The sequence below is a fragment of the Mustela lutreola genome, chromosome X (genome assembly GCF_030435805.1).
Source record: "Mustela lutreola isolate mMusLut2 chromosome X, mMusLut2.pri, whole genome shotgun sequence".
In the NCBI taxonomy this organism is placed as follows: domain Eukaryota; kingdom Metazoa; phylum Chordata; class Mammalia; order Carnivora; family Mustelidae; genus Mustela; species Mustela lutreola.
Genome location: NC_081308.1, coordinates 65,479,040 through 65,505,890, shown reverse-complemented (window position 1 = coordinate 65,505,890; position 26,851 = coordinate 65,479,040). Strand labels below are relative to the sequence as shown.

The 26,851-nt window shown below is 37.5% G+C and overlaps 1 protein-coding gene across 2 annotated transcripts; it reads left to right on the top strand.

Annotated features, from left to right (window-relative positions):
• The first annotated feature begins 209 nt into the window (after positions 1-209).
• On the top strand, positions 210-25,694 carry RLIM (ring finger protein, LIM domain interacting). Of its 2 annotated transcripts, XM_059156557.1 has the most exons (5): positions 210-425; positions 2,233-2,296; positions 16,190-16,382; positions 17,292-17,375; positions 18,676-25,694. In XM_059156557.1, exons 3-5 carry the CDS (start codon positions 16,214-16,216, stop codon positions 20,298-20,300), a joined length of 1,878 nt encoding a protein of 625 aa, XP_059012540.1. In that variant the 5' UTR covers positions 210-425; positions 2,233-2,296; positions 16,190-16,213; the 3' UTR covers positions 20,301-25,694. The 2 variants fall into 2 exon arrangements, with proteins under 2 accessions (XP_059012540.1, XP_059012539.1); XM_059156556.1 differs by lacking the exon at positions 2,233-2,296.
• Positions 25,695-26,851: the final 1,157 nt, after the last annotated feature.

Sequence of the window (26,851 nt, the reverse complement as noted above, 5' to 3'; positions counted from 1 at the left end):
CGCCACAGTTCAAAATGGCGGAGGAGGGTGGGGCCTGTCACATGGTGGGCGTCACAGCCCCGCTCCTTTTCCAGATCGCGGCCCGCCTTGCCGCGTCGTCTGCTGCCCCCTTCTTCCTCCCGCCGAGCCTTTTCGAGGAATCGCCTGGGATTGGCTAATAGGCTGGGAGTGGGGCTGCGGGGCCGGAACACCGCATCATCACTTCCTGTTGTGGGCAGTCGTTTCCTGTCGCTGCTTGGTAACAATGGGGAAGATAATGGCTGCCTGAGCAACGTCTCGGAGCAGGCGCTGGGCTAGAGGCGGGTCTCCACCAGCGACTCATCAGAGGCGGGCTTGAGAGCAGCTGCAGGGGAGGCGCGCAGGAGCCTCGGCGGCGGCGGCGGCGGCGGCCGAACCGATAGAGTCGGACCCGACACCAAAACCGAGTAAGTGAAGCCTTGGGAAATCCTCTTGAGAAATGGATGGAGCGCGAGGGGAAGACAGCGGCGCCGCGGCTGCCGCGTTCTCTCAAAATGGCCTGAGTGTCGTGTCGTGGCGGACGCTCAGTACCGCCTCCGGACCCCAGGCGCTGATTGCTGCGGGGGGCTCCGTGGCGTAGTCGCCGCTGCCATTTTAGTTGGGTGTATAGTCACAGTCTCTTGAAGAAGGGGAAGGAGGTGGGTAGTACTTCCTCTCCGTGGCGGTGCGAGCTAAAGCCAGGACGCTCCACAGCCTTTAGAATTTGGGGGAGGCGATTTTTGAGTGTTGGCCTCAGGCGTGAGAATCTTTGATCGTCTCAGATTTTTCTCTTGGGTTCTCTGGAGGCTTCCCTCGCTTCCCCATCCCCCTTTTATATGGCGGGCTTGGGTTTGGGAAAAGGGGAAAAAATCAGGTTGCTCTAAGTCAGATGCTGGGAACTCTTGGGCCTTTAGATTTCCCAGGATTTGCAAAACCCCATTTTGAGTCCTTCTGCTGGGTACTATAAATTAGGCGCCCCCTGGGACCACGATGACATCTTCCCTGAGGATCTGGGGCAACTGTGGTTTACTCCCTTACTCGAGTAACCCTGGCGTATCCTTTGCCAGATATCACTGCAAGGATCCCCCCAGAAAGGCAGGGGAAAGCCATTGCGTGTTTGTTGTTTTTCCCTGGGTAAGGGTGGGAATTGGGCCAAATGATTTTCAACTTAATTTCCGTTTAATCCGGCAACAACCCAACCCCTCCCCCCTCAAAAGAAAAGCCTTAGGGTCTCGGCTTCTGCGGGCGGTACCTGCCACGTACGCCATAGCTTTAGTAACTAGTATTAACCGGTTGGGCTTCTGCTTCCTGAATACTCAGTCCCTTTTTGCGTTATGCTGATTAATTTCAAGATGGAGGAGACAGCCACGTTCCTTCCCTAGACAGTTTCCCCATACTTATTCCACAGGTTAGTCCGGGAATCTGAGGCCTAGCGGTCCTGTTATTTAGGTCATTCTTTTCGTTTGGGGGCAAGAGGAAGCATTTATAGCAGGTTGTCATCCACCATTTGCAAGGTCCCACAATAATTTTGGTGCAAATAAAGAGCCCGCATTTCCTGAATCAGAATTAACTGCAGTCGCTTTAGATGGTTGAAGGGAGGAAGAAATAAATGTATTACTAGTCGTTTCTACCACTAGAATCACTTATTTGATTCTTCGAAATTAAAAACACAATTACTCATATCGTCCTATTAGGTACATTATGTCCGTCCTGGATAACATGAGACCAGGCAGGCACAATTATTGCCCCCAATAATCAGCTTTCTAGATTATAAAAATAAAGTACCCAGGAAGACCAATCCAAATAATTTTTAAACTATGGTTTTAGGAGACTGTTAAACTGAAAAATATTTCATTCTTTATCCCTAATGTCCTAGTGATCTTCTCATACTTTAGCTCCTGCCATAGGCTACTGTAATGTGCCAGATAAGTCCTTGAAAGTAACTATCAGAATCTGAAAATATCACTGGTCTGATAAGGAAAGGCCTATTTTAAGCAAGCTTATATTAAAAGGTAGATTGGCTTTCAGCCTTTAAAGGAAATCTTACATCTTACACAAGATTCCTGGTTTCCTCTGACCTCCATCTCCCCAAATATCCTAGTAGTAATATTAAATTAGATTGGGTTATGGGGTGTGTAACTTAAAATATATAGGATGTTTTTTTTAGGATGTGTCTATTTCATAGAAAATGTGTATCTTGAAAGAGGAAGAATAATGGATTCTTTTTTTTTCTAGAGCAGAGAGTGAAGAAAACTAAAATCCAGTTTATTGTATTACAATACTATGTCATAACAGTCAGGTAATTTATTTTTTGTTGCGTCTCCTGATGATTTTTGTGTAGAATGCATGTTTAAAAATATTTATTCTGTTTTGCAGGCCCTGTAATTGGATGGGCTTATTTGATACATGTTTGTTGGTGTTGGGCATTCTTCATAATAAGAGTGGGTATTTTTTATTGGGATTCAAAGGGTAGTGTGTCTGAATAGCTGGAACTCCACTAGTGTTTTATCTGTGAATTTTCCCCTTCTAAAATAATGTATGAAGTTTACCAGTACGTGTATAGAACAGAAAGAACAAAATGGAAATTTGCTGCCTTAAGTCATTGTTGGGGTGGGATGGGTCTAAATAAATAGCATTTAAATGTTCATTGCATAACTAAATGAATATCAGTAGAACATCTTACAGGAATATAATCCTACATTATTTTGTTTGGTGTTCATTTTTTTCCTTCAAGATCCAGAAATTCATAATTGATAAAAAATACTCTGATATTAACTCCTTTCATCGTCATCATTTTATGGTAACCACATGATTTATTGCCTTAAGGATGCTTTTAAGAGCAAAAGGGACATTATTAATAGTTATGCCTGGACAACAGGTGCAAACCTAGACTGCCCCAAGCAAACTGGGATGGAGTTAGTTAGCCTAAATTCAAAGCTAACTTGTATTGAATGCTTATGTACTGTGTCCTGTGCTTCACTTGCATGACTTTGTAATCCTCACAGCAAAGCCCCATGAGGATATTAACTATTTTACAGAGTTAACTGAAACTCAAAAGAGGTTAAGCAGTTTGTCCTCAATTAAATAGCTAATAAATGGTAGAGCCCCCATTTTAACCCAGATGTCTCTGATGCTGAAGTCACTAAACTTTTATGCCTCTAGACTTAATTGCTCTCTAATTAGATTGGAGATGGAAAGAAAATAAAGGTTGCAGTAAAAAAATCTACAGGTTATGTCGTATCAAAAACTTGTTCCCACTTAAAGAGAATCTGGTTTATGATGCAGAAGAGACTTTTTTAGCAATTACACTCTTCCCTTTTTTATGTCATGGCTTCTGTTTCAGCTATTACTGCTTGCGATATTATTTGACACACTTAATTTAAAACCACACATGGTTTTAAGAAATAGTTTAATGAAGTGATATCTAGAAATGTTAGGCTGGTTGGATATATTCGTTGAGATTAGTGAACATGTTGTAGGGACTTAGATAATACAGTAGGTCAAATGGGACATTTCTATCTATGGAATTACAATGTGTATATTACTTTCTGCATAGCCCTAGTAGATTGCAAAATAGAGCAAATCACTCACCAGCCTCTTCTGTCTTGATTTACCATAGAGTGAGTAAAAATTAGAAAGTGAAAAGTCCTTTCTCAGATCCAGACCAGCAAGGTGCTAGAATTTTGGGTCACTGCCTAGGACATGTTTTGTTTTCTTTGTAAGTCTGCTTCCTTATCATCTCTGTATAACACAGAGATTTCCAAAACCTTATGGCCCATCAATTTAAAAAAATACCAGTTTACATAATCAATTGATGTTTTGATAACCAGCTTAAGAAAGTATTCTGTGTCTGTTTTTCCCTTCGTTGTTTTTTGCCGCCCTTGAATATGGAAATTTCCCAGATAATCAAACAGTTCATTTTTCCAGTCATCAATTGAAATTTTTTTAAATATGAAAATCTTGGCGGTTTTGAATAGTTCAGGCATATGCTTGTGAACTTGTGATTTTGTTTCTGAAATACATAGTTGATCTTTTTGTTGTAGATTTTCTGACCCAGGACTTTAATTTCGTCAGTCCTGATAGTACCTACATACATGTGAGACAAATATTTATAGACAGTTTGTGGTGTGTATGTAGATTTGTGGACTTTGTGCAGTAATTTCATGACTACAGATTGAGGTGCTCTTATAAGGTTTGCATGGTGATGAACAAACATACTTTGCAGGGAAGAGGAGATTTTTGTATTGAATGTTTTAAACTTTCTTTAGAATGAAAAATGGTCTCTTTCCTCTTACTCTCCACTTAACTGTAGGGAAAAAGAAGTTAACTCTTAATTATAATTTTCATTTTTTTATTGACCAAAGTTCCTGTTAGTGTCAATTACATCTAAGGTGACCATATTAATTTATCCATGCTGGAATGCTTTTGAGAGTGAAAGAGGGCCGTATTAATAATTACTGTGGGGTAACAGGTGTAGATTGCTAGTCTTCTGGACAAACTGGGGACATATGGCCATTTTTGCCATCATTTCTCTAGGGACACTGGTTCAGGAAGCACAGTAGTCAGCATGTTTGGTTCTGTAACACAAAATTGTTTTCCTCAAATAACATAAGTCATTTGTGTAGATAGTATTTTCTTTTTTGGTCAGGAGATTTTAATTTAAAATTTTACTTCACTTACTAAAAAGTTAATATTTGATGGAAAGCTCATGTTCTTAAATTAAGATACTACCTTACCAAAATTGCCAGGAATCAGTGACTTTTTACATTAATAACTTTCTTCATAAACACATGAACATTTTGGGTTTTTGAGTCATTTTTTGACTTCTTGGCAACAATGAGAAGGCACAGTTGAGTTTGTGGATAAGACAAAAGTCTAATTTAGTAATGTAGCTCAATAATGTAAAGAACATGAAATAGGTATTCGAAGATTAAATTTACTGTCTAAAGTACTTGCATGAATAGAAATGTCATCACAATGATTTCCTTTTTTAACTAACTTATCCCTGTGAACTGGCACCATTTGGTTTGATCTCTGTCCTCTGATTTGTTGACATTCGTATTAATAATCTTCCGATTTAACTGTTTCTGAGGATTGTAATAGAATTGTTTGTTAGATGCAGGTCAGTAGACCTCCTTCCAAGAGATTAGACACATAAGGGACATTTCTGAATCCTTTTTTTTTCTTGCTGTTCTTTTCAAGTGGTAGTGGTAGAGGAATATAAATTAGGCTAAAGTAACACTGCCATGCAGATAATGTTTTATAATTTTGTATTGCTGTGATAGTATCAACAGTAGTAGAGGTCTTGGTAGCATCCTCTGACAGGCCAATATTGGAAATAATCAACAGATCGTGTGGGTGGTGACAGTTATCATGCCATAGGTAAAGGCAGTGAAATAAACATCAACCCTGTCATGTTTTTTAGAGAGGGATGCTTTGTATTTGTTTTGAAAAATGTAAGATAGTCACAAAAGGGAGAAGTGCGTAAGTAAAATGGTGGTGAGAAAAGCGCAGCTTTTTAAGCTTCCATCCTAGTTATTCATGTTGTTTCTTTAGTTTTATTTTTGACTTATTACTGTAATGTGACCTGGGTTATATTATATTCATAGTCCAGATTCATAGAACTGGAAGGTACCTTATGGATGGTTTTATTCCAGTGCTCTTAATATCGATGATGATCCTGAGGCACACAAGGTTAAGTGAATTGACCAAATTTACATAGCTGGTTAATGTTACCAGCCAAGACTAGAACCCAGTGCCTCCTCTATATTTTGCTTTTCACAGAACTAAATTCCACCCCTTTTACTTTTATCCTTTTACTGATAGGATAAAAAAAGCTGTTTGGTTGTTAATCATTTCTTATTTGTTACAGATGCTAATAAAATTTTAATTAAACGTTCTGCATGTGAAGAATTCTCAACACTTTTTGGTGACTACATACACAATGGTACTTTATATCCTGACCTCAAATTCAGTGGTTCTTTGTGATTTGACTTTTTTAAAAACTGCATGAGATATTTTTCATTTTGGCAGTGGTATTCTTGAGCTTTAGTGACAGGGATTGCATGTCATTAGTTTTCATTTATTCTCTGAGGTTCTTCATGAAGCTCTGTTGCAAGCAGAATGATACTTGTTCTTTTTCAGTATTTTTATACATTTTCTTTTTACACATTTTTATTTTGATACTATGATTTTTTTAATTGGCCTCTTCTGCTTTAGAACACTACTAAGTTTTGGAGCTTGTATGAACACAAAAGATAAAAATGCTCAAGATGCTTTGGTAGTTAGTTGATACTGGTTAGCTTGATTCCTCCCTCCCACTATACCTTTTTGTTTTTAAGAAGAGATTATTTATTCCAGAGTTAATAGATGGGGCTTATTATTAAATAGATATTCACACAAACATTTCATAAAAAATAAATTTGATAATTTATTTTTATAAAATCTTTTAACAGTATGTTTTGGTGCCTTCAGTTGTCTTCATTGGGTACTGTGATGCAGTATGCAGTATGTCTGTTGAGTATAATATATGTGTACTTAGCACCATGTCTCCTGACCCATTAGTACTAGACAATGTTTTGTTTTGTTTTGTTTTAAGAATTTATTTATTTATTTGTCAAAGATAGAGCACAAGTGGGGGAGCAGCAGGCAGAGGGAAAAGCAGACTCCCCACTGACCAAGGAACCCAATGCAGGGCTTGATACTAGAACCCTTTTCACCCTAATAAAACAAAATTTACATTTTTTAAAGTTTGGAGTACATGGTTGAAGAGAGGTAATGAAATACTTATAACAGTGGTCAGAAACCTAGTAAGCTGCATAACTTATACTAATATATGGTAGTGACTGTAGAAGAAATGGGGATCGCTAACAGTGCTTTTAATCAAGGTGAATAAAATCTGTCCTAAATTCCCTGATTACAGAATAAACCCCAGGCTTGGTTTTCTTGCTGGCTTGTCCTCCTAGAGTTGAATTTACCTGACACAGTCACCCATTCATTGGCCAAACGAGTAGTTTTTGAAATGGCTGGCAAAATTTCTAATTTGGCTGCTCGTTTCCAGGAATGGATTTGGATATATTGGCACACAGTGCTCTGAAATAAATAAGGTTAGTAAAGTATGCTATTTTTTGTTTTTAAAACAAAAATACTAAAACTTGACTTATTTTAAAATAAGTCCTGCTTGGTTCATTCTGCTTATAAAAGGTGCTTTGTTGTTTTAGAAGTTTTCATACCCAGAGTGAACATGGTATAAAAATGTCATAGTGAGGTTGATTACTTTAGACATGCCTATTGGGATTGAAGGGATGTGTTCTAAAGTCTATAGTTTTGGAATATTATGGGGGGGCAGTTGTTCATATGTGAAAAGTTGACTAGATTTGGAATTAGGAGACCTGGATTTAATTATTGGCTCTTTCCGCTTACTAGCCACCTGGCCTTTGGTAAATCAGTTTTTCTTCCTATACATCTGTTAGGTGCAAAATTGAGGTGATGTTCCTACTTCACAGGATTGTTGTGAGGATTAAATGGAATATAAGTAGAAGTGCTCTATGAATATATGGTGATGGGTATTGTTTAACTAGGGAAAGACCCAAGTGATTTAACAATTACATATTCTCTTAAATTGTTTTATTGGTAAGCTTTTCATAGGCATATTTAAGTTTTAAAGTGGCTGATGCTAATCATGCACGTAATCCAGAATTTCTGACTTACACACATGAATATTATACTTAAGAGTAAGATAACTAAGTAGATTTAAGATTCTCTCTTTTATGATGATAGAAGGAGCCCAGGAGTGTGGGAGTATCCTTCTTTCCTTTTACTAGTTAAACTGGAAATGTATTACAGTGTCCACCATAGAGTAGACTCTAGAGACACATTTTGGTGACATAATTCTTTATTAAAGTTTGACACCAGAATGGAGAGAGTTCTGTATTTGATCATTTGAATTATGGTGTCCTGGCATCTTTGGCATGCTTTAGCCATTAAAATGTTCATTTTCACTCACCAGTGTGATATTACATCTACCAGGGGCTGAACTTGTGATTTAGATTTACTGTATTTTTTCATTTTGTGCCACTTATATATAATAAGACCAAGTTCAGGGGTGGGGATAGGGGGTTATCTGTGTGTAAGATGATTTTACAAGGCATTTGAAAGCATTGCTTAACATTCTGGTTTTCTTCCCCCCCACCAAAATGTAATTACTTCTAGTCCCGGGGAATTCTGCACGTGTTACAGCCATAACTCACCCCTTAAGTGTCCCCAAAGGGTAGAGGTAGAGCACTTGTCAGTGCTGAAATCTCTTGACCCTCATTCCCAGCCTAGGGGGAATGCAGAGTAAGGCAGAAAGGAAGCACATATAGGGGAGCAAATCAGATTTTTCTCTCCCTGTCCCCTAATCAACCACAAAAAAACCAAACTGCTTTTTTAATGGAAACCTATACCTTAGCAAAATACTGTGTGTTCTGTTTAATGAAACCTTGCTGGTCTGTTCACAGTTTTGAAATAAGTATGTTGCAGGGATGTTATGTGGGGAAATTCTTTCCCTTGATTTTCTCTGGTATGTAAGTATGAGAGTGGGGAAAGGGTAGCGGGATGTGATTGTGTAAGTAATAGTAATTTGGACAATCATATGTTACTTTGTGAGTGTGTCTCATTGTTAAAAATCTTGAATTGGAAGATAAAATTAAACGAAGATAGAAATTCTTCTTGCATGCAATCAACTAACCTCTAAGCTCACCAGGCAAGAGCTATTTAGGATTCAATGGTTCCTAAAATCACAGTGTCAGTAGGGTTTTTAATAGAGGTATAGTGGTTTTTTTAAATCTCTATTTAACATGTAGGAAATGATAGAAATTCTAAAAGGTCAGGAATGATCTTGAAGATTGGTGAGCATAGGAAAGAATCATCTATTCCATGTGTATTTGTAGAGTATTCAACATTATTTTATTTTTTAAAAACTTAAAGAGGATGTAGAAGTTGTGGGTTTATAGATTGTGAACAGTATATTGGGAACACATTGAAATTCTTTCCATGTGTGTGTTTTCTCTACCTTTTAGTTGTTTTCAAAACTGTAAGGTAGAGATGTCGCTGATATAACTGTGGAACTGAACTTTTGATTTTCTTTAATTTTAACTAAGTTAAATAAAAACTGAAGTAGTATATATTTTCTCATTAAATACAACTATGTTGTTTTGATAGGACTACATTTTACTTTAACCATTGAAAATTTAGTATCCAACTTGAGATGTGCCGTGAATATAAAATACACATTTCAAAGATTCAGTATTTAAAAAAAAGAAAATAAAACCTCTTGAGTTTTTTTATATTGATAACATGTCAAAATAATACTTTGGTTATGTTGGGTAAATAAGATTCATATTATTTCAAAAATAAAAAAGACCACATAAGGCACAAAGTGCCACTCTTAGTGGCACAAACCCTGTGTGAAGAGGTGGATGAAAAAGTTGCTATCTGAGCTAGTAAAAGCTTCTTAGGAGGTAATATTTCATTGAAGCTTAAAGGGTGAGTGAAATGGGGAGAGAGACTTAAGAAGGGGCTGAGGGAACGGGGTTTGTAGAAGTGTGAAGGTAGTAAATGACCAAGTGTGTTGGAGGGTGGGGATGGAACAACTTAAGTGGATTGGTCTTGTCAAAGTGTTACAGCAAAATTGTGGTACTGGAATTCGTAGCTTAATAGGATCCTAGGCGCAGAGTAGAAAACCAAGAGGCTTTCCCGGTCCTTAATGACATTTTAGTCCAAAGGGTCTTTTGGTTCAAACTCCTACCTAATAAGGAATCTCCTCTTGATATCCAGCCTGTGCTTGAATATTTCCAGGGAATGGGTAGTTTGCCTGTTTCGGGAGGCTGGTGGCATCTCCATTTTTGGACAGTTTAATCATTAGACCATAGGATTAGAAGAATTATCTGCTTCCATAGTTCAACTAGTGGCCCTAGTTTGATTCTGTGGTTCTGCTTTCTTTCATGTTATTACTCTAAATATTTGACATTCATAATTGTGCCCATTTTTTGGCTTGTCTTCAGGCTAGACATCTCCAGGTAATTCAGCATTTCCTTTATGCTGTTACCTGGCTTATCATCTTGGTTACTCTAGATCTGAACAACAGGTTGCAGTGGGTCTGTTACTATTTTTATTTGAACACTGTGGTCTGTGAAAGCAGTATGGGTCTTTGTTAGGTTCCTTAGCCAGATCAAACAGGCTTTTTATTGAGCTTTTTGTTAACTAAAAACCTTCAGGTCTTCTTCATGTGAGCTGCCTTTGTCACAAGAGTAGGTTTTCCCCTTACTCTGTACTCTTAAGATGGGTTATTTCAGCCTGATAATTCTTCATAAACTGTTCGGGATAGTGTATTTACCATCTTTTTGTTGATTTCAGCTCATCCTCACAATCCACTGAGAATTCAGAATATTGTCCTATGCATACATCTTCATTACTAACTCCCAGCTTTAAATTGCTGAGATTTGGTTAGCATGTCTGACATGGCTCTCTTTTAAATGCTAAAGACAGGACTGTTTGCAGGTTAACATTGCTCTATAATCTTTGAGGGTGGTATTTGACAGCTGTGAATCTGTTAAACTGTATTGTCTTCAGACTCTGCTACTCAGCTGTGATTCTAGGATCAGCAGTCCTTGGAGGATTATTTAAAATGCAGGTTCTCAGGCCCCATCTCAAATATACTGAATCAGAATCTGCATTTTAAGAAGATTTCCAGTTGATTCGTTTGTATGCTGAAGTTAGAGAAACACTGATATAGCCTCCATTTCTCTGTGACATTTAAGAATATATAATCTCACACTCTACAGAAATCAGGCCAGACTAGTCAGCAGTGTTATCGTCACACGTCCCTGTCAAAGAGGTTCTCAACCCTAATTGCCCAACATAATTACCTGTGGAATTTTTTTTAAAAGGTGTCATTTTTTTAAGATTTTATTTTATTTATTTGACAGACAGAGACCACAAAAAGGTAGAGAGGGAGGGAAGCAGGCTCCCTGCTGAGCAGAGAGCCCGATGTGGGGCTTGATCCCAGGACCCTGGGATCATGACCTGAGCTGAAGGCAGACACTTTAACCCACTGAGCCACCCAGGTGCCCCACCTGTGGAATTTTTTAAAAATACTGCTATCTGGCCAACCCCAGAGGTTTTCCAGGTGACTCTAATGTGTAAGCCAAGGGTTGAGAACCGTCCCTCTGTCGAGCAGATGAGATTAATTTGGCAGTGAACCCCACTTCTGATGAATACATTTTCTTCTACATGTTTGCAGTATATCTGATAGTCTATTGCAGAATTTCCCTGGTTTATTGTCAGATTTTGCTGTGCTACAGTTTATAGACTCCGCTTTATTTGAAGATTTGATCATTTCTAAAATCTAGTATTTTTAGCATCGCTCTTCTGCTCTGATTTCTCAGAGGTTATCATTAGAAGTTTTACAGTTTGGGGTCTTGATTCTCTCTTTGAGAAGTTTGTTTTTCCTCTCTTCCCAGTTGAAAGGTGATTTCTCCTCATTAAATAAAATGGAAACAAAACTGAAATTGAGTGCTTCTACTTTTCATCTTCTGTTAGTATACCATTTCCACCCCCCCCCAACTCAATACAAGACCCCTTTCTGATTTCAGAATGTTTTTCTTTTCTTTCTTTCCTTTTATTATTATATTTTTCAAAGCCATTTTTAAAATCTCCCATATTTTTGCAAGTTTCTGTTCCACATGGGCTTTAACCTCCTTGACAACTATTCTTAAGACTTTGTGCCATTCTTAAAGCAGTACTTAGTATGTATGTTTTCTGTTATCTTTGGCTCATGTCCTTCAAATATCAGCACTTAACAGACATTTTTGTCTTCTTTGAAGATTTATGTTTTGAAAGCCTTTCAACCCTATGGAGTTGTACTTCTTTATAAATTATTTTTAGGGCACCTGGGTAGCTCAGTTGGTTAAGTGTCCAGCTCTTGGTTTCAGCTCAGGTCATGGACTCAGGATCATGAGATGGAGCCTGCTTAAGATTTCTTTCTCTCCCTCTCTCCCTTTCCCCCCAACACATGCTTGCTCTCTCTCAAAAAAGTTACGATTTATTTTTAGAACTATTTACTGATCATTCACAAGTGGACATTGTCCTAACTTTCATGTTGTTAACTTTCACAATATTACGTGTTTCAGAATATTAGCAAATGTTACTGGTGCTTTTATTTGGTATGCAAAATTATGGCTGTAGTTTCTTTTTCTTTTGAGCTTTTCTGTATTTTAAGTTAGCTGCTTACTGTTCCCAATACCAAATTATATTCCTTAACTACATATGGAAAGTTTGGCTTCCTTTGTTTGTTTTCATTTCCTGGCCTATATAACTTCAGGCTGTTGATTTCCAATTTTCTTAAAGTTTCAGGTTATAAAAAACCAGACAGTTAGAGAAGCTTCTTTGTCTTTTGTTTTTTCACTATCTGAAAGAGGGTTTGTTTTTATTTTTCCCTTTAGTTGAATTAGGAATATCCAGATACTTTATGTGTTGTGTGTGGGATTAAATCTTAGTATCAATATAGATTACCTCTTTCACAAATCAGATTTTCATATGTTCATGTACTTAACTTTTATTTTTTCCAGTGTGAATTTAAGGTCAGTCTGGGATTGGAAGGAAAAGAATTAGAGGATGAAAGTTTTTGTTTGGAGTCTTATTTTAGATTGCTTACTACCACTGTTTATCACTGGAGTGGTTAATTGAGAGTAATAGAAAAGCCAGGTAGTGATTTGTTCTTTTGCTTTGCTGATTAAAAAGCAAAATTGAGCATATTACATAGTTAGTTAGATAGGGAGAGAAGCCCAAATTTCTACAAAAGTTTTTTTTTATTAAATTCGAAAGGTAATAGTAATAATAATGGATTAGTGTTTTTGTAATACAGGTCTAATAACACGAAGAATGGGATTCTTTTTTGGAGGGATAACATTTTGCATAATTAGGGCTAAATGTAGTACTCATTAAAATTATTGGCAGATGTTCATTCATCTAGTGTTACTGACTTGAAGTGAGATTTTCCGTATTTCATTTTTTATAATGTCTTCACACATACAGGTACAAGAAAACCTTGGAGATCTTGCAGGTTCAGTTCCAGACTAACATAATCAGGCAGATATTACAACACAACAAGTCAAATGAATTTTTTGGTTTCCAAGAGCATGTAAAAGTTACATTTACACTGTACTGTAGTCTGTTAAGTGTGCAGTAGCATTATGCCTAAAATAATGCATAGCTTAATTTAAAAATGCTTTATTGCTAAAATGTGCTAACCATCCCCTGAGCTTTCAATGAGCAGTAATGTTTGCTGGTAGAGTTTCTTGCCTCGACATTGGCTGCATCTTCTGTATCAGCACTTGCCCTTTCACCTTGCACTTCTTTGTTACGGAGATGACTTCTTTCCTTAAACCTCATGAACCAACCTTCAGACTTTTCTTGTGCAGCCTCCTTGTCTCTTAGCCTTCATAGAGTTGAGGAGAGTTAGGGCCTTGCTCTGGATTAGGCTTTGGCTTAAGGGAATGTTGGAGCTGGCTTGATATTTTGTCCAGATGACTTAAACTTTCTCCGTATCAGCAAAAAGGCTCTTGAGCTTTCTTACCATTCATCTATTCACTGGAGTGAATTTTAATTTTCATTTCCTTCAAGAACTTTTCATTTGCATCCACAATTTGCCTGTTTGGCACAAGAGGCCTAGCTTATGGCTTATCATGGCTTTTAACATGGCTTCCTCATTAAGCTTGATCATTTCTAGGTTTTGTTTTAAAGTGAGAGCCGTGTGACTTTTCATTTGTATACTTAAAGGCCGTTGTAGGCTTATTAACTGGCCTAATTTCAATATTGTGTCTCAGGGAATAGGGAAGCCTAAGAAAACGGGGAGAGTCGGGGGAACAGGTGGTTGATGGTGTAGTCAAAACACACACATTTATCTGTTAACTTTGCTGTCCTCTATTGGTATGGTGCATTGCACCCCAAAACAATTCCAACATTAAAGATTGCTGATCACAGATCACCATAACAAATATAATAATGATGAAAAGTTGGAAATACTGCAAGAATTAACCAAAATGGGAGGCAGAGATAGGAAGTGAGCTAATGCTGCTAAAGAAATAGCACCAGCAGACTTGCTCCATGCCAGGTTGTCACAAACCTTTCAATTTATTAAAAAACACAGTATCTGTGAAGTGCAGCAAAACACAGTATGCCTATATTGCTGTCTAATCAATCCACAAGCATAAATTAATGAAGCATATTTATCCCTTAGAGAAGGCATTTATAGAATTCATTTGATATTTACCTTTTAGCATATCATTACACAGCAGAGTTGTCTGTCACTTTCAGTTGAAGGTTAGGTGGAAGCTCCTCAGATGGACGATTAGATGGATTTTGAAATAAGGTAGTGTTCTTTGTACTTGCAGTAGGTCCAGAAAAGTCTTTCTGGAGCTGTAATTCGTGCTTAGAAAATAAATCTGCTACAAATTTGTATGGAAACAGAGCTCTCGTTTCTTTGATAGCATATGAAGTGCATGAAGCATCTTGTTTGACATTATGATTCCAGTGTCAGTTGTTGCTGAAACGATTTTTAGTCAGTTTTGCATGTCAGCACTGTTACCAAGTAGTAGGACAAGTTAGGATATTCAGCTTCTTTTTCTGACAAAAAATTCAGAGAGCTGGTGATGGTAAAGTTCACAATAATGAAGTTCACCATTAACACTGCTGGTTCAGCAATATAATAGATTCACATAGTTTCTACGGGCTACCTGCTGATGCATAGTATAAGGAATACCCATAGACGCGAAGCACTTTACATTTTCATAGGCTTCAGAAATTTGTCCAGCTTGTCTTTTCTGCTCTACACATACATGTACCACCATTTCAGTTGTAATACATCTTAGCAGATTCCACTTCAAACTGCTTAGTGTTTTCTCAACTTTGTTAAAATATTACCTGTAGCTGCTCCAAGCAGACTATTTGTAGAGGCTACCTCTGTAGTTACTTCAAACTGCTTGAGTAAAAAACACTTGACTCCTTGAATAAACAACTGAATAGTATCACTTACATTTGTCGACTCATCAAGGCCCAAGAAAAACCACTCAGTATCATTTGCTATCTCATTTTTCAATTGATTATGACATCTGAGTATCCTTGAATTTTTGAGCAACTCTACTCCCCAAAAAGCTAATAATCTTAAAGATCTTTGGACACATTTCTCTAGCTTCTGAAATCAAGCACAGTTTAATTAACTCACCATCAATAATATAGCTTTTTTTGCTTAGCTAACAAGCCACTTGGAGACTTACTCTGGTTGAAGCCTTGTTTTTATTCTTGTGAGAAAATATTTGTTGATGAGATATTTAGTTTTAAATTTTCCAGTTTTTCAGACTACAGCTTTAGCTGTGAGTTGGGAACATGGTGATGAATGCTTGGTCTGATAGTATGAACATGTATTTTCTTTTAACACAGCTAAATAGTGCCATTGCATAATGAATTCAGTCTGTTCATCTCAAAACAAAATAACCCATACCCTACTATGCCTTTGAGGGTGACATTCGAAGTGCACTTTCACTTCATTTGAAATGAGAACGTATTGGTGACTTCTTAAAATGTCACAGTATGGTGTACGCATGGCACTTGAAATGCTGTCAGGTTGCCTCACTGCATCTTAGAAGGCACAGATCATCACCAGTGCAAAGCAGTGGGAGGGCCACATTCAGTCTCTCACATCTACTTGGCTCTGCTGTTGAGGCAGAACAGCAGTCACAGACAATATGTAAGTGAAGCTGTATGTATTGTAATAAAACTTGTTGAACACTGAAATTTGAATTTCATGTACTTTTTAGACATCACAAAACATCATCTCCCTTTTGTTTAAAAAAAAAAAAAAAAACCAAAAAGCAATCTTTAAAAGTGTAAAAAAATCATTCTTAGATCTCAAGGAAAATATAGGCACCAGAGCTGATTTTGGCCTATGGTCCATAGCTTGCTAATTCCTGACCTCCTTTTTTTTTTCCTAACATAACAGGGCTTTTTCAGGAGTTTTTCTTCTATGAAATTTTATTCATATGAGGTCTTAAAATTCACATCTTGACCTGCATTCTGGGTTTTCACATAATTAAAAGTGTTCTACAGAACACATGCTAACTTTTGTTTTCAAGATTCATCTCTTTTCTCCTTATAGATTATTTTCCACTTGTTCATCAAGATGGAAAGCTCAGATTCTAACGATAAAGGAAGTGGTGATCAGTCTGCAGCACAGCGCAGAAGTCAGATGGACCGATTGGATCGGGAAGAAGCTTTCTATCAATTTGTAAATAACCTGAGTGAAGAAGATTATAGACTTATGAGGGATAACAATTTGCTAGGCACCCCAGGTATGCGATGTGTAAAGATTTATATATGTAAATTGCTGATCTTTTTTTTTTTAAAAAACTTGTTTTAAAAATCTGTCTCTTCAGCCGTTACGAAGTGTCATTTTAATACAGGGGATGTAGAATGACATTTATTGCTGTACTTACTGCCTCATTCTGTTCACTCCTATTTGGAATTATCCTATATGACATCTTTTAGTTAGGATTTACATTATGAATTTATAGTGAGCTGACTGAAAAAGTGGAGCTGAACAATATTTTTGTTTTAACTAGCTTCATTTAATTTACTAGAGATAAATTTAAATATGGAAGAGCTAATGAGAATGTTGATTCCTAGGACAAGCTTTTTTGGGGGGGGGGGGTTGTCTGTGATTCCCGGATTTTGTTCCAGTTGTAGTCCTCCAAAGCTGTCCTTGGGTAAATTTGTCAATTCAGAACTTCGTGTTTGGTTATTCTCTTTTGCCCAGTTAGGTCTCATTTGATCCTAATTAAAATTCATGATCTCTGGTGCTCCTCATTTCTATTTAATTCTAACCTTTGCGTTATTGTTTAAATTTTGAAAGGTAAGGTGTTAGCATGACTTTTAGAAGAGGGAGTGCATTTTTAGCCAACAGTACCAGACTTGAATTAGAATGCCTCAGTTGGTATTCTGGCCCTGCCATTTATTAATACAGCAGTCTCTCGCTTAGTCTCAGTTTCTTTGTTTAAAAATGCAGATGATATCTACCTCCCAGAGTTTCAGTTTGAAAGAATGAGAAATTGCATGCAAAAGCATTAAGTGAACTGGAAAGAAACTTGCATAAATTGCCATGTCATGCCCCCAAAGAAGTAAATTTTACCGACATTCCTAGTCTTTGGTTTTCATCTCCATTTTTATTTGTAATTTGGCACACATTTCTAAACTATTTTCAGGTGAAAGTACTGAGGAAGAGTTGCTGAGAAGACTACAACAAATTAAAGAGGGCCCACCACCACAAAACTCAGATGAAAACAGAGGTATATTTTGCCTTGGGGGGTGGGTAGAGGATGGAACAGATAAGGAACTCCAGGAAAGGTCAGCTGAAGATTATCCAGAAACAGCATGGATTAATTTAGTACTAAGGAACTGTTAACAAAAAGGGAACTGGCATTTTCTTGGTATTTGGTGAGAATGTCAACATGTTTGTTTTTTTTTTTTTTTCCTGCTTCACCTTTGGGTTTGTATTTAATTGAGACATAGTGAGAAATGGCCTATTTAAATATGCTGGTTATTTTCTTGATTTTGCACCTCTGCTGAAATTTGCTCTCACCTACTGAATTACTTCTTCCTTACAAACATGTGCATTTTCTACCAGCAGAAAGAAATGCTGTATTCTCTAACCCGGTGGCTCTCAATGGGTTATATGCCCACCCCACCCCCGCCCAGCAGACGCTGGTATTATCTGGAGACCTTTTTGGCTATTGTCACAGCTCAGGGTTTGCTATGAGCATCTAGTGGGTGGAGGTCAGGGATCCTGCCAAACACCCTAACATCCTAAAATTCATAGCAGCACAGCCCCCACAACAGAGAATTGCCTGGCTCAAAATGGAAATAGCGCCACTGTTGAGAAACCCTGCTTTTAATTTTAAGTAGGATTATAGGGAATTTGACTGTCTGACATAGAGGCTATAATAACAGTTTGGTTCTAGAGCATGCCATTATATGCACCATGCGAGGTTCAGACTATTCATTTTTTATCTGGTCTCCAATTTCATGTTAATTTAAAATCTTGGTAATACAAAGATTTCCTGAAATACTTTGGAACCAGTAGACCCTGTTTATATTTTTGCAGTAGTCTTGTATTTTAAAAGTCCTGTATTATCAAAGGCACTTAAGTCAAGATCCTAGAGGAAATGTAGACTAACGAAAATGCGAAAAAACGTGACTTGAACAAAAATACTAGCCCTGTACCCTAACGAATGTTTACCTTGTTTGGTTAATGTTTTGATAGTGGACTGAAAAATGTCTTCTGACAGTCCACGGTGGTCTCCTAGGCTCTGTATATGATAAAGTTCTGAAAATAGACTTCCTTCAGACTACCTTTTAAAAAAAACTTTCTCTGAATTTCTCTAGGATTAGCTTGCTTTTTCAAAATGGAATTGAAACATTCCTGCCTTTACTTGCAAATCTGTGTAGTGTAGTTCACAAAAATCTTTAAATGTGAGGTCTGTTCAGAATCTTTGCTGTTTTTTAACACAGTTTTAGAGCACTATTACATGATTGTCCTAATTTTAGTAGTTCCTTTTTCTCCCTCTCCCCTCCCTGTTTTAAAAACAGGTGGAGACTCTTCAGATGATGTGTCCAATGGTGACTCTATAATAGACTGGCTTAACTCCGTCAGACAAACTGGAAATACAACAAGAAGTGGTCAAAGAGGAAACCAATCTTGGAGAGCAGTGAGCCGGACTAACCCAAACAGTGGTGATTTCAGATTCAGTTTAGAGATCAACGTTAACCGTAATAATGGGAGCCAAAATCCAGAGAATGAAAATGAGCCATCTGCAAGACGTTCTGGTGGAGAAAATACAGACAACAGCAGCCAAAGGCAAGTGGAAAATCCACGATCTGAATCAACATCTGCAAGGCCATCTAGATCAGAACGAAATTCAACTGAGGCATTAATGGGAGAAGTTGCACCCACCAGAGGTCAGAGAAGGGCAAGAAGCAGGAGCCCAGACCATCGGAGAACCCGAGCGAGAGCTGAAAGAAGTAGGTCACCTCTGCATCCAATGAGTGAAATTCCACGGAGATCTCATCATAGTATCTCATCTCAGACTTTTGAGCATCCTTTGGTAAATGAGACTGAGGGAAGTTCTAGAACCCGACACCATGTGACATTGAGACAGCAAATAAGTGGACCTGATTTGCTAAGTAGAGGTCTTTTTGCAGCTTCTGGAACAAGAAATGCCTCACAAGGAGCAGGTTCTTCAGACACAACCAGCAGTGGTGAATCTGCAGGATCAGGACAGAGACCTCCAACCATAGTCCTTGATCTGCAAGTAAGAAGAGTTCGTCCTGGAGAGTACCGGCAGAGAGATAGCATAGCTAGCAGAACTCGGTCAAGGTCTCAGACGCCAAACAATACTGTCACTTATGAAAGTGAACGAGGAGGTTTTAGGCGTACATTTTCACGTTCCGAACGGGCAGGTGTGAGAACCTATGTCAGTACCATCAGAATTCCAATTCGTAGAATTTTAAATACTGGTTTAAGTGAGACTACATCTGTTGCAATTCAGACCATGTTAAGGCAGATAATGACAGGTTTTGGTGAGTTAAGCTACTTTATGTACAGTGATAGTGATTCCGAGCCCAGTGGCTCAGTCTCAAGTCGAAATGTGGAAAGGGCAGAGTCACGGAATGGAAGAGGGGGTTCTGGTGGTAGTAGCAGTTCTGGTTCCAGTTCCAGTTCAAGTTCCAGTTCCAGTTCCAGTTCCAGTTCTAGTTCCAGTTCCAGTCCTAGTTCCAGTTCCAGTGGTGAAAGTTCAGAGACTAGCTCAGAGGTGTTTGAAGGCAGTAATGAAGGAAGCTCATCATCAGGCTCCTCAGGTGCCAGACGAGAGGGTCGACACAGGGCCCCAGTAACATTTGATGAAAGTGGCTCTTTGCCCTTCCTTAGTCTGGCTCAGTTTTTCCTCTTAAATGAGGATGATGATGACCAGCCTAGAGGACTCACCAAAGAACAGATTGACAACTTGGCAATGAGAAGTTTTGGTGAAAACGATGCATTAAAAACCTGTAGTGTTTGCATTACAGAATACACAGAAGGCAACAAACTTCGTAAACTACCTTGTTCCCATGAGTACCATGTCCACTGCATCGATCGCTGGTTGTCTGAGAATTCTACCTGTCCTATTTGTCGCAGAGCAGTGTTAGCTTCTGGTAACAGAGAAAGTGTTGTGTAATTAAGTTCTGAACTCTCAGCTATGTAGCTGGTACTGTGATGGGCAAACAGGAATCACTTGCTTTCTGCCCACTTTTTGAGTGGTGCTTAAATGTAAAGTAGCAACCTGAATTGAGTCATTGCTTTCTGAGTGAATCATTGTCCTTTTTCCAGTTTCTGTTCCAGAATAAAAGAAAATATTTAAAAGCAACGCTTTAGGACATAAAAATCTGATTTCAGTACCAGTAATTGATATTACTGATGATTTGTCATATATGCTTATCATTTTCTCCTTTGTTATCTTTTTAAAGATCTGCCTTAGCAATGGCTCTTTATCCATTTCACATTGATCTTTAACATTTCCCACACCATAGGAGAGGGGCAAAGGAAACTGCCAGTTTAGACTAAGTTACAGTACATGTTTCATAAATGATTGCTTAAAGCTATACCATTCCCAGTTATTATTTGGCACAAATTCAGCTAAATGCTGAATATCATTTGTTCACCTTTCAGATGAGGTGATATTGGACGTCAGTGTAAATAACACTAAGGTTAGGATCTTCTAAGTGTATAACTGTCTCCTAAGCCCATCACTGTGGCACACTGTAGAGTGAGCTTATAGTTTAATTGAGATATTTATCTTGTGGAAATATTAAAAAGCCTATGCTTGTGTAAGTGAAAAATCACATTCATTTGTTTAAAAATGTAAAGCTATTTTGTAGAGGCTCAGTACTTTTCCAATGCACTGTTGTATTAATGCATTAAAAATTGTAAAGTACCATGCTTAGAAATGAAAAAAAAACTGCTTTTTGTGAGCCAAGATAGTAAAACACACACACACACACCCCAAAGTACAAAGCTGCTTTTCTAAGTGTGTAGATGTCAAGAGCAGAACATATCTAGTATTTAATGTATGTGAACAGCTACTGTGACATGCAAAGGAAAGGACAGTGTGCAGAATTGAGCTGCATTACCAATAGAAACTTGGTATTTTAACTTGGATTTAAGCAGGAAATGAAAGATGGGAGGAGTCAAGAAAACTGCTCTGAAAAATTTAAAATTTTTATGAAGACAGTAATCATACAGACGGGAACTGGTTTCATATGGTGAGGTCCTCAACACAGTATTCTGCTTGAGCTGATGAAGTAGATTAACGAATTTGTTAGAGTTTTGGTTAAAAACAAGAAACAAACCACTACCACCTAGCACAAGTTACATTGATGTTTTCACAAGTCTGCTCCTCAGAAAAGGAAAAAGGGAAGGTGGAGGAAAGAGACTATAAACCACTTTTAGCATTATAAGAATCAAAGTTGGTACAGATGTGTGTACTAATAGGAAAGTGTCAAATTTGCGTTCTTTTCGAGATTTGTCATTTAAGGTACCAGTGCACACTTGTTAATACTTCATTACTCTTAACACAGACCTAACATCTCACATTTAAAGGCCAATTGAAGAATTAAGGGATGTTCACCTTTGTTGAAAATGAATCGTGTTGGGTCATTTGAGATTCACATTTTAATTGTGCTGCCCATGTTTGAAGATGAGGCTGCTGACTCACAATCTATGGGACATGCGTTTTGTGTTGTTTCCTTAGTTAATGAGATTAGGTTTGTGAAGAACCCCAGTGTATTCATGCTGAATTTCTCTTTTGAGGCCAGTTGGGGTTAGGATTTAGTCTGAATGTGGAGGACTTATTTATCTGGGAAAAGATAGTGGGCCCAAAGAGGAATTGCACACATCCTTGGTCTTTAAAGTGAAAACTACCCATGATACTGTACAAATTAAACAGGTCTGCTTCAGGAGTTAGCTGGCTACCTTAACTGTTATCAGCTTAGCTGTAAAGGTTATTTCAAAGCTCATTCTTTCATGTTTTCCTTTGGCTTTCACTCCTACCTAAGTATCAAGGAGATTAACTTGTAAATATGGTAGTTGTTTACTAAGGATATGTACTGCTCTTGCAAGGAAATAATGTCCAAACAAAGCTTCACTTATTTTTTTTAATATAAGCAGATTTCACTGTTTATGGCGCTTATGTAATACATTTTATCTTTTTAAAAAAATTATCCATGTAAAAGTCAGGATTCCTTTATATTTGTGAGCCTCCTTGTCTCCTTTCCTAAGGGTGTAATCTGCGATTTTCCAGATCTGCAGGGTAGTCCTGATAGGCTAAAAACCCACTTTCCTCTTGGTATAAAACGTCCCATTATAAGGGTGTTCATTTTAAATAGTTGAAAAAGAACTGCAGCACATTCTAAGCATAAAAGAAAGTTATTGACAACAGGTACCTTCCTAACCTCCCAAGATGTATTACTCCTTTGTGAAGTATTAAAGTAAGAGGTAATTCATGCAGAATGCTGGTTTTGAATGTAGATATTGAAGCTATTCATAAACACTGGAAAAAGGATTTTAAGTTTTTAGCCTTCAGTGGAATGCACATACTGGACATGTGCATGTGGACACCTTTTTCAATAGCACTCACTGATTCCCATTGGATTGTGTAGAATGGATACAAATATTTTAGTGGAATTTGCTACTTCATTTTTATTTTGTACAAGGTCCATGACTGTATTTATTAGTGTTGTGGACATTGAAGACAAGGTCATTCATAGGTGTCAGGTGTACAGTGGAGAACAAGAGTCTTTTTTTTTTTCCCACCAGTATCCAAAACGCCTATTCTCTTGAGGCAGCATTTTCTTGCAAAAGACTTTACATTTCATTTTGTATCTTTGCACTTTTTCTTTATTACAGAAAGGTTCTGTCTTGAAGACCTAGTTTGAACTTCATGCAGTTAATAGGAACAAGAAAAAACAATGTTGGGAAATCACATTGTTCAGAGCATAGGGAAAAATACTAAAAACTGAGTTTCCTTGAGTATTTCAGATATTTTAAAAATTCACTTACTGGTATGAAGCATTTGAGGTGTTATGTCCGTTTAACTCCAAGCAGCTGACAAGGTTGAGATTTATTAATACTTAAAACAGAATTGAGCAAGTTAGGTTTAAAGTGTGCAGACTTTATAGCAACACTAGAAGATGAGCCGTGTTGTTCATTTGGAATATTTGCCCTAAAAAGAACACATTAGTTATACCTCAGTGGTGTTAATGGTTAATGAGGTGGGGATTGAGAGATCACATTAGTGTTGGAAGTGTAGGAAATTATCAGTTGTACAGTTAACAAAGTTTAGTATCGGGATTTTGTATGTGTGGTGGTGTGTGTATGTCTACCTGTGCTCATAGGCATGTGTACACACACACACACACACACACGTGACCTCTAAAAACATGATTGTTGAGTTTATCCAGACTTTAAGGTTAGGAAACTGCTTAGTTGTAAGTGTTACCTCAAGTAATTTTTACCCCCCCTTGGGAAAACATGTCCTTTCTGTGCCAAGTGTTCTCATGTCAGTGTCTCAGATTGTATTTATGAAGGGTTTTCACTTAATATGTTTTTTTTTTTTAATTTAACCACCTGCTTCCCAAATGTCCATGACTTGAAATGGGTCAAGCGTCAGTCATGACATTCAGTCAGTTCCCAAAATACCCATGTGATAGGGAGGTGAATGTTGGAAAAGGCCTCTTAAAGGCCATTTTTACCGCTTGCTAGAATGCAGTGGCACCTTGTGGTGGTTGTTGATACTTTTCTTTTAAAAATGGAGGGTATTCCCCTCCAACCCTTTTTATTCTCCTTTGTTCTTTTGTGAACACAAATTATTAGTGATTTGCCTTGGGTTTTTAAAGTTTTACCTTACTGGCTTCCCTATCAGATGTATTACCAATCTTAAGTACATAGAAGCCATGTTTGCAGGGCACTTTTATTCTTTTCTTGTAAGACTGCTGATTGCTACTTTCTAAAGTATTCTGTACCTTAGTGATACAAGAGATTGATAAGGCACATAGGAAGGTGTCAGGCATTTTTTTTACCCTTAAGAATAATAATTCTAATATATGTTTAATAACAGCGTTGTAATTCATGGAGTTAAATAGTAAATTACATGCTTTTGGAAAACATTCGAAAATGTAGATCAACAAAAATAATATGCTTCATTTGGAAAGTTAAAAGTGCAGGGTCCAAGGAACAAGTATTTCATTTATTTTGAAATTGGATTTTTAGTAAGCAACTAAGAAATAGATATGAGTTGAGTACTTGCCCTTTAAAAGTTTTAGCATTTTGAATTTGAGTTCTTAACTGGAACATTTCTAAAATACTATTATATTCCCAACAGCTGAGTGATCTCATTTGATTTAATAACTCCATCTTGTATTTAAAATACAGCACAGAATAGAGCTGTTATTGAAGTGTTCAAACTTTCAAGGGATAACAGTTTGTGTCAGTTTTAGGATTATTTTCATGTCTCTATAGGTGTTTTCATTCGAATTTGAAGGAAACAAACACTCTCAAATACAATTACAGTGAGATAACTAGGTTTTGATTAGGATTTGTTTACTAAAGACCCACAGGCTGCTTTATAGTCACCTGGGTTAAATGATAACCTTAAATACATGAAATGAAAGTGAACCCCACCATACCACTGTGCCTCGTTATTTCAGGGTTCCTCTCAGTTCCTGATCTTACAGATTTATTCCAATACCAAGGTATGGTTGAACCAGCTGCCCAGCCTTAACTCTGTTTAGTGCGCCTCTGCTAACATTCTTTTATCTGATTTGTATGTGTTTTTACTGTCTGATGTTTGGATTTTTACCTCTTGTTAGCTCCATTCGTCCCTGGTGCTGCTTTTAAAGATATAGGGCCATGTGATCAGGTATCAAATTGAGTAGGTACGCAGTTGGCCTGGTTGTGTATCTGTGCCTGTTTATCTTCTCCCGGGAAGAGCTGCTTTGGTATAGATGTTTACTTGGATTCATATATAAAGAACTGGGCAGCAGTTTTAGAAAGTTTTCTGAAGCCAAAAGAACCTGAAGGGATTTGAAGGGGGGATAGTAACAAAAGCTGCCTTTATGTCTTTGAACATGAAGCACATAAATGTATGTTCTGTAAAGACTAAAGTGATTGTTATACCAGGGCTTCCTGACCTCTGGGAGAGACTTTCTAAAAAGCAGAGAGGAGCACAAAGTGAAGTGAATTTGGTCGGCTTGCTTTACCTGGTTTCTCATTTTCTTTCAATTTAAGTCTGAACATAACCCCCTTCTCCAATATCTACCCAGAAGACTCCTGGTTGGGAAGCCCTGTATTAAATTTTGAGAATGTACCCAGTTTCCTTTTTTTTTTTTTTTGTACAGTGCTTTATACCTGCTAAAAATTAAATTGTTTAATGCAAAACAAGACCTTGAAAGGTCAGTCATATTAAAGCTGGTTTGATTATTAATAGTTATCTTTTAGGAAGAAGCTTTTTCCCTATGTAAGATGTCATACTGCAGATTTAAAATATAGACTACCAATAAAATGCATGAAGTGATCATTTGTGCTTGATCATCTCGGGTTTTTCTTTAAAAAGGAAATCTGATCTGATAAAGGTTCTGTTTCCTCCAACCAGTGTCAAATAGCCTTGAGTTTTAGAATCAAGTGGAATTCTCATGCAACCTTGATTTTTTATTTCCTCACTGTGAGTTTGAGCAGATACTGGTTTATGGGATATAACCCTCGTTTTATGTTGTGTAGTTTAATGGCTTAATCTTCAAGTGATAAAATAAAGATTAAGGTATATTCCAATACAAGAATCTTAGACTTATGTAAATGACATTTTAAGTAGGTGCATCTTTGCTGTTCCTTGTATTTTCACCATTGCCCTACCTACCCTCTTGCTTGACCTCTATAAATACAAAAACTTGTATAGTTGTGCACGTGTGCTCATGTAGCTTTTGTTTTCCATCCCTATATCCACCCTCTTATACATGTTGCTTAAGCCACTAAGATGTCCTTATTTCATAAGTAGGTTGTCACATTCTGATAACCTGGGTGAGACCTCCCCCTGGTACTGGTATTAAGCCAATGGTGAATTTCATTAGTTTCATTTCCTCTGGTGCCCACTGAGCCCTGTCATTGGCATAGGAACTCAGTTCCTTGGGATAACTTTGATATGGTCAGCTCTGCCTTATGACCATCCGAGGGATTTTAAGTGTTGTTCATTATTCTATTTGAAGCTCAAGACCACCACTGAAAAGTTGACATTCTCAACAGCAAAGTAAGGCAACACACAAGCATCTTGAGAGAAGTTCAGTGGAAGGGACCATTGCCTGGAACAGAGGATCTGGTTAATCAGAGTGGAGCGGAGTATTCACTATATTTTCAGTGATCATTTTAAAAAGATAAGAAATCGGGTTCAGTTTCTTTGAGGTCTTTGAATTCAGGCAAGATACTAGATATAAGACATTCTGAATGGATTATTAGTATACATATATTAAAAATAACTAAATTTCTCTGATTCCTGTTAGACGTATCAGGCAGTCTAAATGATTTAGTCCTCAAAGTGACTCTGAGATGGGTTATTACCACCCTGTTTTATAGGTGATGCAGATGAGATACAGGCATTTGGTAATTTTTCCCAAGGTCACATAGTAAGTAGCCAAGTATTTCCAGTCATCTCTGATTCCAGAGCTTAATTTTACTGTACTTTTC

Excerpts from the sequence above, each read along its gene's own strand:
- RLIM (XM_059156556.1), top strand. The coding sequence starts at position 16,214 with ATGGAAAGCTCAGATTCTAACGATAAAGGAAGTGGTGATCAGTCTGCA. Across the intron at positions 16,383-17,291 it reads CAATTTGCTAGGCACCCCAG|GTGAAAGTACTGAGGAAGAG; the intron begins GTATGCGATGTG and ends AACTATTTTCAG. Across the intron at positions 17,376-18,675 it reads AAACTCAGATGAAAACAGAG|GTGGAGACTCTTCAGATGAT; the intron begins GTATATTTTGCC and ends TTTTAAAAACAG.